This window comes from Oncorhynchus clarkii, chromosome 10 (assembly GCF_045791955.1).
Source record: "Oncorhynchus clarkii lewisi isolate Uvic-CL-2024 chromosome 10, UVic_Ocla_1.0, whole genome shotgun sequence".
NCBI classification, from domain to species: domain Eukaryota; kingdom Metazoa; phylum Chordata; class Actinopteri; order Salmoniformes; family Salmonidae; genus Oncorhynchus; species Oncorhynchus clarkii.
The window spans coordinates 21,022,460-21,034,901 of NC_092156.1; the positions used below are offsets into that span (position 1 = coordinate 21,022,460).

At 39.7% G+C, this 12,442-nt stretch overlaps 1 protein-coding gene across 1 annotated transcript; it reads left to right on the plus strand.

The window, feature by feature from the left end:
• The first annotated feature begins 255 nt into the window (after positions 1–255).
• On the plus strand, positions 256–11,427 carry LOC139419467 (cytotoxic and regulatory T-cell molecule-like). The gene is made up of 10 exons (XM_071169417.1): positions 256–325; positions 2,444–2,581; positions 2,842–2,994; positions 3,818–3,937; positions 5,175–5,336; positions 5,699–5,881; positions 6,339–6,419; positions 9,723–9,872; positions 10,179–10,262; positions 10,534–11,427. Exons 1-10 carry the CDS (start codon positions 280–282, stop codon positions 10,695–10,697), a joined length of 1,281 nt encoding a protein of 426 aa, XP_071025518.1. The 5' UTR covers positions 256–279; the 3' UTR covers positions 10,698–11,427.
• The last annotated feature ends 1,015 nt before the right edge of the window (positions 11,428–12,442 follow it).

A 12,442-nucleotide genomic window follows, 5' to 3' on the forward strand; every position in this document is an offset into this window, starting at 1 on the left:
GGTGATAACTTTCAAGAGATGTCATAAAGACTAGAAAATAGACATTCTTAATATTTGTCAAATCATAATCCAATCAACATTGTTTTATTTTTCATTCCATGTGATCAACAACCTCGAAATGTATCACCCAAAATGCCTTTGAAAGTAAATGTATTCAGTGTTGCGTGGAAACCCCATGAATTTTGCTGTGATGTCATGGAAGGCCCCTTGCTATAGTGTATAAAGGCACCTCAGAGAGGAAGTGGCTCTGATAGTCCACATCTGAATTCAACATTCAAGATGCCACTAAAGCTGCAGCTTTGCTTCCTAGTCTTGTTTGTAAGGGGTGAGTAGGCTACTTCACTGAAAGTAATTGTGTCAGAGACAATTAGGTACAAAGTACCCAGGCAGGGTACATGTATACAGTACAGATTGACAGAGATATATGTTTTTGTTGTAAGATAACACAAATCAATATGATTGCTGTATTTATATTTAGATATTTTTTAAATTGTAAATGTTTCCACAATCTTTGTCAGCATGTCAGATCAATTAAAATGGAACTGTTTTTTTTTTATTGATACTGGTGCTGTGACACATTTAGTTGTTTTCATGAGAATTGTGGAGGGAAATTGCTCTACTGTAAGTGCATCTGAATGATGTTACCAATAGATTGAGATAAATCAATGCTGTTAAATGCTATTAAAATGTACTCGGGTTGGAGAGAAATGTTGTATATCGATCTACAGCCTAGCATATGATGTATACAGGTGAATACTTAGAGAAACACAGCAAGCCACTGTTGGCCACAGTGCCCTACTTTTGATTACACAATATTTTCCAAAAATGTTCAATAATCTGCCAATGTCATCAGTTTTTTATTTTCAGTGTCACATAGCGTATATACAATACTATTTCATAATCTGGGTGGTTCGAGGACTGAATGTTGATTTGCCTGAAAGCCGTGGTATATCAGACCGTATACCATGGGTATACTGTTCTAATTATGTTGGTAACCAGTTTATAATAGCAATAAGGCAACTCAGGGGTTTGTGGTATATGGCCAATATACCACTGCTAAGTGCTGTATCCAGGCACTCTGCGTTGCGTCGAGCATAAGAACAGCCCTTAGCCGTGGTATATTGGCTATATATCATACCATCTCGTGCCTTATTGCCAGAGTATAGTATGATAACCATCTGGTGGTTTCTCTGGCAGTCTGACAAGTAGTGACAACACAAAAAGAATAGACATGATCAAATGCTCTTTGGATTGTATCACAGTGAAAATGTGTACTAATTGTTGCCTTGTTTAAATATGTTTGGCAAATGATTCTTTGCATCCCTGAATGTCATTTGGTGACTAATCATATAGCATGGTTTTTAAATTGATAACAAAAAGAGTTATGCAGAATATTAGGAATTGGCAAAAAGACTTAGCACTGTAATACAAGCTCTGTGTTTATTATCACAATGTTTCAACCATTAAAGGTTGTCATCAGCTCTCATTGGGGTTCATATACTGTACCTCATTTAATATATGAATATTGAATTCAATCGTTGAAGACAGCCCTAATAATCACAACGGTTTAATTCTAAATTACAGTAATTCCATGGACCACCATGGACCATCCCCATGGAATTTCTTTCATTTCTTTCATTTCAGTAGGTGCTATATAGCATTACCCTATTATAAGGTTACATTATTTTAGCCCACACAATGTATGAAAACAGTTACCCTTCAAAACTTTTCAAGCCCACCAACACCAACGGTGTCAATTTGCCACCACAGTTCATTTTTCCATATACAGTAGGCCTACCACTAGTCATCATAGCAGTAGCATAGGAAAAAGGAACACATGACGCTCACGTAGACAGTGTGACGAAAACCACATGCCCCTTGCTTTCGCTTTCACACCCCTCATGTGAATGGTGACTGACCACACTATGTTTGATTTCCTGTCAGTTGCAGTGTAGAAGGCTGTGTGAAAGTTGGCTGCATAATCTGTAGGCCTACATGCAGTGTAGGGGCAAATGCACACCCCGCATGTTGTTTGTCACACCTCAAGCCCGACAATAGCAACTCAGTCTACTTCAGTTTCATCTGTGGCCCCCAGAGGCAGAGTCTGAGACCAGGGGCAGGCAGAGTGGTAGAATAGTGCTATGAGTCAGAGCTGTGAGAAATGAGGGGTCGGTTTAAGGGTCTGTCAGGTCTTATCCAGATAATTTACACTGCCCACTTACTCATCATTCTACGACCCCTAAATCTCCTCTGTATGATTGCTTTTCAATACAGTCCATCCATAATCATATTATGTTAATGGAATACTGTAAGAAAGAGGAAAGTGCTGTTGAAAAGTAGGGTGAACATGTTTCATTATGTTCATGTTTCAATCATGTTGGAACATTCTATCCTGTCAATCAAAGTATGTCCTATACTAACTCATTTGTATTTGCCATTGCAGGTTCCGTTGCAGTGCAACATATGACCGTGATGGAGGGTGAGACTCTAACTATTAAGTGTCACATTAGAAATGCTCACAGGAGCCACGTGGAATGGAAGAATCCTAACGGGCATGTGATGTTTTTCAATGACCATAAGGGTGAGGATATTATAATACCACATATAGACGTTAATTTTATTTTATATACAGAAACGAAGCAGTATCTCCATTTGAATGTAGACTGGAAGCCCACTAAATGAGCAATACATGTTGACAGCTATATGGCTAGAATAATAATAGTTGTACATGATACAATTAAAAATGTTTGTTCCTACTCATATTGTAACATCTTTATTATGAACTAAAGTAGTTGAGTCATGATGTGACATGCATTCTCTCTTCCTTATCTTCACTAACAGCCCTGAGGGATAAGCGCTACAAGATAATCAACTTGTCCGAGTCCGATTTTTCAGTCAGTGTGTCTGATGTCACCTTCAAAGATGGAGGCCTCTACACATGTTTACATTACACAAAAGTGCCTGTAGTGAAGTCAGTTACCGTGACAGTTTTGGGTAAGTATGACATATTGTTATAGCATTGTTGTCTATAGTGATTAAGAAAGCACACAGCCTTTGTCTTTACTGAGTAGAATTGTCAACGCGAATGCCCCGCCCACTTGGGGATGTGTCTTTTTCAGCTATCTATTTCCTGTGTTTGAGTGGTGCAAAATCCACTTGTCACCTAAATCTCACTGGATATTTATGCAAATGAGGCACATATAATTTTCTTTATTTTAACACAATATAAAATAAATACCTCATAACAATAGAACATTTATATATCAGTGCATTCTAAGAAGAAGAAAAAACATTTTACAAATTGAATACCTGAATTCCCACAAATACCTGAACTCATTATTTGGCCGTGCCAGTAAAACATGTTATGTGCTATAATTCATTCAATACCTGATGGATTAAAAAATATATCTTCATCCATTGTCCAACTGTTGCATTTATGATAATTGTTTATAAAACCTTTTAACAATTTTGATGACGTTGCTAGTAGAATATTTGGTAACACTTTATGTGGATAGTTCTTAGTAAATGGTTTGTACATGTTCGATAATTGTCAACAACATTTCAACTAATTATACACTAACCCTTATCCTAACCATAACCTTAGTAAGCAGTTGCTTATAAACATAGTATGAACATCTGTAGATAATCTATCTAAATAAAGTGTGACCGAACATTCATATTGGATCAAATCAAATGTTATTGGTCACATACACATATTTAGCAGATGTCAGGTGGTAGAGTGCTTGCCCCATTCCCACTTCCAACTAATTCAGTTGAATCCCAAAATCATAACCTCACTCTTTTTGTCATTCTCAAGGTATGCCAAAATTGGAGATAACAGAACACAATGGAAAGACTACCATCAAATGTTCTGCAGTGGGAAATAGCCATCCTCCCAAAATTTCATGGCTTTTGGGGAGTGGGTTAGAAATTGATGGTAAGTTACCTTTATTCTAGATTCACTTAGTAGATTTCATGGCAAGGGATTATGTTACGATCGAAACCTTCTGATTTTGGTACACTTACTATTTCTAGGGGTCCTAGGCCTAGCTAAAGGGTGTGTTTTGACTCCTGGTTGACCAGCCCAAGTGAGTTATGTTAAAAAATGGTGCATGACCAACAAATAATAGTATATACAAAAAGGACAACAAAACAAAAACGAAATATTCAAATCAAAGGTTTACATGGCCACCAAACTCCAACAGCCTCACAGCTCTGCCAGTTACCACACCCTGGTTGCCACACCTGTGCACAATCAACACTTAACAAGACTTCCTGGCAGAGCATAACCCCTGACACTATATTTGTGACAGAAGTGGAATGGCGGCCGTGATGCTATCGGAAAGCACGGCCAGACGTGTAAGAGGTTAACGGTAGATTGAAGTGCGGAGACTTGCCTTTTCTGTCTGGAGGGGGCAGTGTAGCATTCTTCGCAAAATCAGGAACGTTTCAATTTCACACCAAGTGGGTTAACTCTATTGGCACAATGCATAGGGTGTTTGCATTTCACACCAGCGACCTTGGTTTGCTTCCCTGCCCCGCCCTGCCGTTCACTTAAAAGGGGGATACCTAGTCAGTTGTACAACTGAAAGCATTCAACTGAAATGTGTCTTTCACATTTAACCCAACCCCTCTGAATCTGAGAAGTGCGGAGGGCTGCCTTAATTGACATTCATGTCTTCGGCGCCCGGGGTACAGTGGGTTAACTGCCTTGCTCAGGAGCAGAACGACAGATTTTTACCTTGTCAGCTCGGGGATTCGATCCAGCAGCCTTTCACTTACTGGCCTAATGCTCCGACCCTCCAGGCTACCTGGAGCCCCACTTACATTATTCAATATATTTAACCAATGATAACAACCACTTTAAGGGATTGTGGAAAATAAAAACACAAGACAAGTCAAAATGGAGTAGTAAGAGACTGAGGATGTTGTGATGATATATAACGAAGGGAAATGCCTCAAAACAGTTTAGACTTCCCCTGCGAAAACAAATCCCCCACACATTCCACTTTATCTCATCCAAAATAAAGGGAAGTGAAATGTCTGTATTCTCCCTGTAAAGGGCAGTGCAGGTCAGTATTATAAGAATAAGTATGATGGTTGTTGACGTTCTGTTACATATGACATTTTGACACTTTACCAAAAGTTAATTGAACCTTTCTCTTGTTATTTAGCTCAGCCTCAGTCCCAGTATCTTTTGGAAAAAAACACATATTCCTCCCTGGATATCTTGCATGTTCAGTCCCACAAGAGGAGAGTCACAGTGAAATGCATCGTTCGCCATCCAGCCTTACACAATTCTTCTCTGATGAATTTCGTAAAAATTGGACAGAATCGTAAGTCCCAAGTTCATTGTTCACACTTTCAAGCTATGGGAGGTTGAATTTAGCAGGGTATAAAAAAATGACAATACTATGACATAAAGCTCAAATGACCTCCTTGAGAGTAAGGTGGAAATATCCAACAAAGAATTTAAAATAACAGGTATGCCTTTATTTAAAATGTAGTTCTGCTTGTAGTGTTCTATTTGAGGAACATTGAAAGGAAAGTGTGCACATTTGTGGTTTCACTGCACAGTCACACTGTGGGTACTTTCTCACTGGTTTAAAATTATGCCATAAGAACTGTAGGGTCATGGCACACTAGGGTATCTTTACCACACAAACATCAAGAACTGAAATTCCCTTCTATCTTATAGCCTCTGAGGAATCACACTCCACTTCGAGAACCTCTCATTGGCCAAGTACAGAAGGTCCAACAACAGTCTCCCGTTGGCCTGGTACACAGGTGTCAACAGAAAAACCAACAGCTACAGCCTTAGATTGGCCCAATACAAAGCGTTCACCAGCATCAACCCCTGACTCACAACTCAGCACTCACAGTAAGTAATACATGTTGCCCTGAGGTTACATCTACAAATGTTTTGCGAGTTGGTTTTCAACATGTGAAAAGTTTGTGTTTGTGAAAAGTTTGAAAACTGCTTAGGTGCAAAACAAAGGCACTTGGTTCTCATACCATCAAGGATGTTTCCTGAAATGAAAGTGAATAGCAATATTAGCCATATAGGTCCTCAATTTAAACCAGAATTTCAGCTCATGCTTTTTTTGTGTTCATTTAAGGTACCTGGATTTTGCCATTTGTTGTTATATATATTGACTTAAATTACAACATTTTCATCTGTAGTACAATCAGTGAGTGAAAATGACTTACACTGTACTGTAATATCAATACAATAAAACCACAAATCAACAACTAGAAGTCTACTTAGTTTGTAATGAATCAACAAATGCATTTCGTCATTGGAGTTATCAATGTCTGTTGAATATCTTCACCTCCAGGTCAGCCAGCCCACTCAGTGTTTGAAGCTACAGGGTACACACTTGCTAATGACAGCAGTAGCAACTCAACCAGTACTACAGGTAAGAACGAGACTAACCATAGCTAGTATTGTATGGGAAGAAATTCACAGTATCATTGCCATCTAGTCTTACAAGTTATTCAGTGGGCTGCTTCTCCACCTAGTGGTGACTTTCCATCACTACAAATTATGGTTGAATGGTGGGAACCGTGACCTTTACGGGCCAAAACTACTCCCTTTTCCCGGGATAAATAACTGTGAGAAACAGGTAAATTATGGTAAATGATTTATATGAACAGCATGGCGTGAAAGGGAACTGCTAAATTACATGCGATATCTAAATCTGGCTTCTCTATGCCCTCTGCATGATGAAAAAAGGCTCAGGGTGGGGACAGACAGACCACTTTTTGTCTTGTGACCGGGAGGCCTACATTTGCTACAGCATAGCCTATGCTACAGTAATATAAAGACCGAATGCGCGTCTATTTTTACTCATCTGGCTTTCGGGGTCACCTTGTTTTTAATTGTAAAGATCGTTAAAAAAAATATTGCAGCTGCAGAGTTTTTAAAAACCCTATCACTTGAATATCGTTGCTTTAAATCACCTGTGCTCCACTGACCTCCTTAAAAAACGCTCCTTAGCTCTTAGAGTCCCATGGAGGAAAAGCTAGACTATTATTAAAAATAAAGAACAGAAATACGTTATTTACTAAAGGTGTTCAGACCCTTTGCTATGAGACTCAGAATTGTGCATCCTGTTTACGTTGATCCTCCTTGATGTTTCTACAACTTGATTGGTGTTCACCTGTGGTAAATTCAATTGATTGGACATGATTTGGAAAGGCACCCTGGTCCCACAGTTGACAGTGCATGTCAGAGCAAAAACCAAGCCATGAGGTCAAAGGAATTGTCTGTAGAGCTCCAAGACAGGATTGTGTTGAGGCACAGATCTGGGGAATGGTACCAAAACATTTCTGCAGCATTGAAGGTCCCCAAGAACACAGTTGTCTCCAGCATTCTTTTTTTTTTGTTGTTGTTTTTCTATTTTTATTTTACCCCCAATTTCGTGGTATCCAATTGTTAGTAGTTACTGTCTTGTCTCATCGCTACAACACCCATATGGGCTCGGGAGAGACGAAGGTCGAAAGTCATGTGTCCTCCGAAACACAACCCAACCAAGCCGCACTGCTTCTTAACACAGCGCGCATCTAACCCGGAAGCCAGCCGCACCAATGTGTCGGAGTAAACACCGTGCACCTGGCGACCTGGTTAGCGTGCACTGCGCCCGGCACGCCACAGGAGTCGCTGGTGTGCGATGAGACAAGGATTTCCCTACCGGCCAAACTCTCCCTAACCCGGATGACGCTAGGCCAATTGTTCGTCGCCCCACGGACCTCCCGGTCGCGGCCGGGTGCGACAGAGCCTGGGCACGAACCCAGGGTCTCTGGTGGCACAGCTAGCGCTGCAGTGCAGTGCTCTAGACCACTGCGCCACCCGGGAGGCCGCCTCCATCATTCTTAAATGGAAGAAGGTTGGAACCACCAAGACTCTTCCTAGAACTGGCTGCCCAGCCAAACTGAGCAATCGGGGGAGAAGGGCCTTGGTCAGGGAGGTGACCAAGAACCCGATTGTCACTCTGACAGAGTTCCTCTGTGGAGATGAGAGAACTTTCCAGAAGGACAAACATCTCTGCAGCACTCCACCAATCAAGCCTTTACGGTAGAGAGGCCAGAGGGAAGCCACTCCTCAGTAAAAGGCACATGACAGCCCACTTGGAGTTTGCCAAAAGGTTGGTCTGATGAAACCAAGATTGAACTCTTTGGCCTGAATGCCAAGTATCACATCTGGAGGAAACCTAATACCATCCCTACGGTGAAGCATGGTGGTGGCAGCTTCATGCTGTGGAGATATTTTTCAGCGGCAGGGACTGGGAGATCAGTCAGGATCGAGGGAAAGATGAATGGAGCAAAGTACAGAGATCCTTAATGAAAACCTGCTCCAGAGTGTTAAGGACCTCAGACTGGAGCGAAGGTTCACCTTCCAACAGGACAACAACCCTAAGCACACAGCCAAGACAACGCAGGAGTGGCTTCAGGACAAGTCTCTGAATGTCTTTGAGTGGCCCAGCCAGAGCCCGGACATGAACCCGATCGAACTTCTCTGGAGAGACCTGAAAATAGCTGTCCATCAAACCTGACAGAGCTTGAGAGGTTTCGCAGAGAAGAATGGGAGAACCTCCCCAAATACAAGTGTGCCAAGCTTGTAGCGTCACACCCAGGAAGACTTGAGGCTGTCATTATGGGGTATTATGTGTAGATTAATGAGGGAAATAAACTATTTAATCCGTTTTAGAATAAGGCTGTAATGTAACAAAATGTGGAAAAAGTAAAGGGGTCTGAATACTTTCCCGAATGCACTGTATTCGTCAGCCAACTAATTATACAAATAGGCCCAATTATATTTCAAAATTAACATCAAATTCGCTAGCCTATCCTTGTAACTTTGTAGACCGCATTTGCTGCACCCGAATCACATGTTCTCTTCTGCTTTATCATGGTTTGAACGATGTGCATAATTGCAGTCCATATACTACAATATAATAGGCTACAATATATTACAGTAATAGAGTTCACAATCAAAAAGATTAGTCTGCTGGAGCTAGTTTAATTTATTTAACCAAGAGAGCATATAGCTAGCTACATCTATGGGTTTTTATGTTTTTTCTGTCGTGCGTAATGTGCAATAGCCTATATCATATATGTATTGGATAACGGCACAATCATTTGGGTTTTTTTAGGCTTCGGCTCATTAAATGTCGTTACTGTAGGGCTCATAAAATGTATTTAATATACGGCTCAGGTAGCATCAGGTTTGAATTTTCATACTGATCAAAGCTCTAATCAAATCCAGACATTTTTATTTGCTTTAAATTGCTTTTGAATGACACTTCCTGTTTTGGCGGGAAAAGCGATTTATTCTCGGGATGGAACATTTATAAAATACCTGGAAAATATTCAGATGTCCATCAAAGCAGTATCCAATAGTATAATCAATTGAAAAACGATTGTTTTATCCACAAATACACTCCATATCCTCCTGAACAAGGTGACTGTAGGTACTGTCTGGATGCATTCATCATACAGCTATTCCAGACAGTACCTACAGTCACCTTGTTCAGGAGGATATGGAGTGTATTTGTGGATAAAACAATAGGATTCAGGATTCAGGTAAGACAGTCTTACTATTTTTCCGAAGTGCATGCAGATCTGGTTAAGTGTGTCATGTTTAGGGGCTGTGTAAGCCAGATGTGGATATAAGGCTACAGTAGAAGAGGCTAAAGTTGCACTGGTGGTCTCATTCACAGGAATCTTCGATGAGACGGAGAGGCAGAGAGGAAATGGAAGCAGTGCGCCGTTGCTCATCTTCCTCGTGACGTGCCTCATCCTTGGTCTGCTGGTGGTCGTTGCATTCTTTGTAATCAAGCTGAGGAGGGCTCACATACTCTGGAAGAAAGGTAACTAGAGACCAGCACACCTCTTGGCTCTCACTGTTTAGATCTTCTCATGACTTTGCATGTTTGGTGATCTTTGGTTTATGGCAGTTGTGCACAACTAGTCCTCAACTGGAATTTCGCTCTGTTGGTTTTCCTTTCTTCTTTCTTGGATCAGTTGATATTAACCAAACATGGTTTTTCAGGTCTAGATCAGAAAGAACAAAAAACAGCGAATAACCTGCAGCCCTCAAGGACTTGGGTTGCCACTAAATCTTAAACTTTTCACAAGTAATTACTCAGAAATTATCATAGTTTTGATCATTACAGAAAATGAAGACTCGGATCAATCTGTGGAGAGCAGCAGATCAAAATCAAGCAATGAAGAGAAACAATCCAGAAGAAGGGGAAATGGTAATATTTTACATCCTACATAGTCTGATTTCTGTGACATGCCATATGAAAAAAAAAATAAACCAATGAAAGAACACAATGACAAAAAGCACAATTATAAGACCTATCCCACAATTCAACGTCTATTCCACGTTGATTCAACTTAATTTAATTGAAATGATGTGGAAACAACGTTGATTCAACCAGTGTGTGCCCAGTAGGGTGTCTAATATATGCTAAAATGTAGGACATTTTATGTTCCACATGATTTAAAAAATGCCTGTTTTTCTAGGACTTTTTAACATTGGATTCACAAAGTATGTCGTTGAGGAACCAATGGCAACAGAGACGACAACAACAACAAACACCAAAACAGAAGAGGCTCCTGAAATTCAAGTCATCCCACAAACAGATGGAGCAACCCTAAGCCCTCAGATCAAGGAGACGGAACTGTAAAAAATGTCAGTGTGTGTTTTAATATTGGGAATTCACATAGAGAATTCAAATCTTAAGCACCTAAAATGTGACAAAAAATATATTTTTTATTTTAATATTGTTTTGAAACATGTAACGTTACTGTGATACAGTGGATAATTATGTGTGTACACAGGCTCATAAGCTGCTATTATGTATGATATATATTTTTAAATCAAAGTTTATTTTTATACTGAAATAAAATAACATTTCAACATAGGTATGGATTATTCTGTGGAAGTATCCCCCCACCTTGTTTATAGTGTATATTCTCGTGTGTATTTATTTCATTCTACGGTGTACTTTTATATTACTTGGTACAACTGCATTGTTGAGCTTGTAAGCAAGCATTTCACTGTACTGTTTACACCTGCTGCATCCTGCGCGTGTAACAAATGAACTCTGTGTCACGACTTCCGCTGAAGTCGGGTCCTCTCCTTGTTCGGGCGGCGCTCGGCGGTCTTCAAGCCATCATCGATCCACTTTTCATTTTCCATGTGTTTTGTCTTGTTTTTCCTCACACCTGGTTTCAGTTCCCTCAATTACTTGTTGTGTACTTAACCCTCTGTTCCCCCATGTCTTTGTGTGGGATTGTTTATTGTAGTGCTTGTGCACGTTTCCCGTGAGTGCAGGACTGGTTATTTTTGTGCCCATATATCTTGTTATTCTGGATGCCGTTGGTTTTGCTAAATAAATCTCTGGTTATCACCCAGTTCTGCCCTCCTGCGCCCGACTTCTCTGCCGCCAATTACGCACCCTGCTACACTCTGATTTGATTTTCAGTAATTGTATCTACACTATCTTTGTTTGGGTGATTTCCCAATTGGCCTACATACCTTTGAATAAGAAATACCATGAACTGTTCTGCTAGTTGAATGCTGGGCTAGAACAAAGTGTGCATACTTCTGGGGGTCTCCTAAGAGAATTAGTGTGATGCCCTGTTAACATCGTGACGTATTTCATTATGCCGTACGTTTATCCTCATGAAAACTCATTCCGCTACTGGACAGAGAGCATAGGGAGGACAAGATGGATGCAAGACAAGATGGAGGAGAGTTTTCATATGTCATATCTTTCTGGAATGGCCTTTTTAAGAAATATTAATGGAAAATATTTGGTCTCTATCACAGAAATTTCTTAAAACTAATATGATTAAAGACGTTTCATATAAATTAATCCACAAGTGCTACCCCTACTAAACATTATCTTTAAATGTTTTAAAAATAAATTCATGTTTCTTGTACCTTCTGTAATTAACAACCGGAGACCAGCATCCCTGTGGGTTGGGGGAAAGTGTTAATGTTTTGTACACTCAGTGTAGCAAAGAATATGCAAAGCCTTTCTTCATAATCAACCTCATTCTTATTTTAGCTAAATTCCATTTTGAGTGAAACTTCTGTTTATTATTTTTGAGAATAAAGTTCAACAATATTTAAACACCTTCTCATAACAAAAAAGAAATCAAAATGCTGTATTACCTTCTGTTGTTTGTAATATTTGTATACTCCGTTGTATATACTTAGTTTTTTCTATATTGTACAGCGCATTAGGAAAGAATTCAGACCTGTTGACTTTTTCCACATTTTGTTACTTATTCTAAAATGGAATAAATCATTTTTTCCCCACATCAATCAACACACAATACCCAATAAGGATAAAGCAAAAACAGGTTTTAAATTTTTTTTGCAAATGTATTAAGAACCTGAAAATTGAAACATAGCATTTAC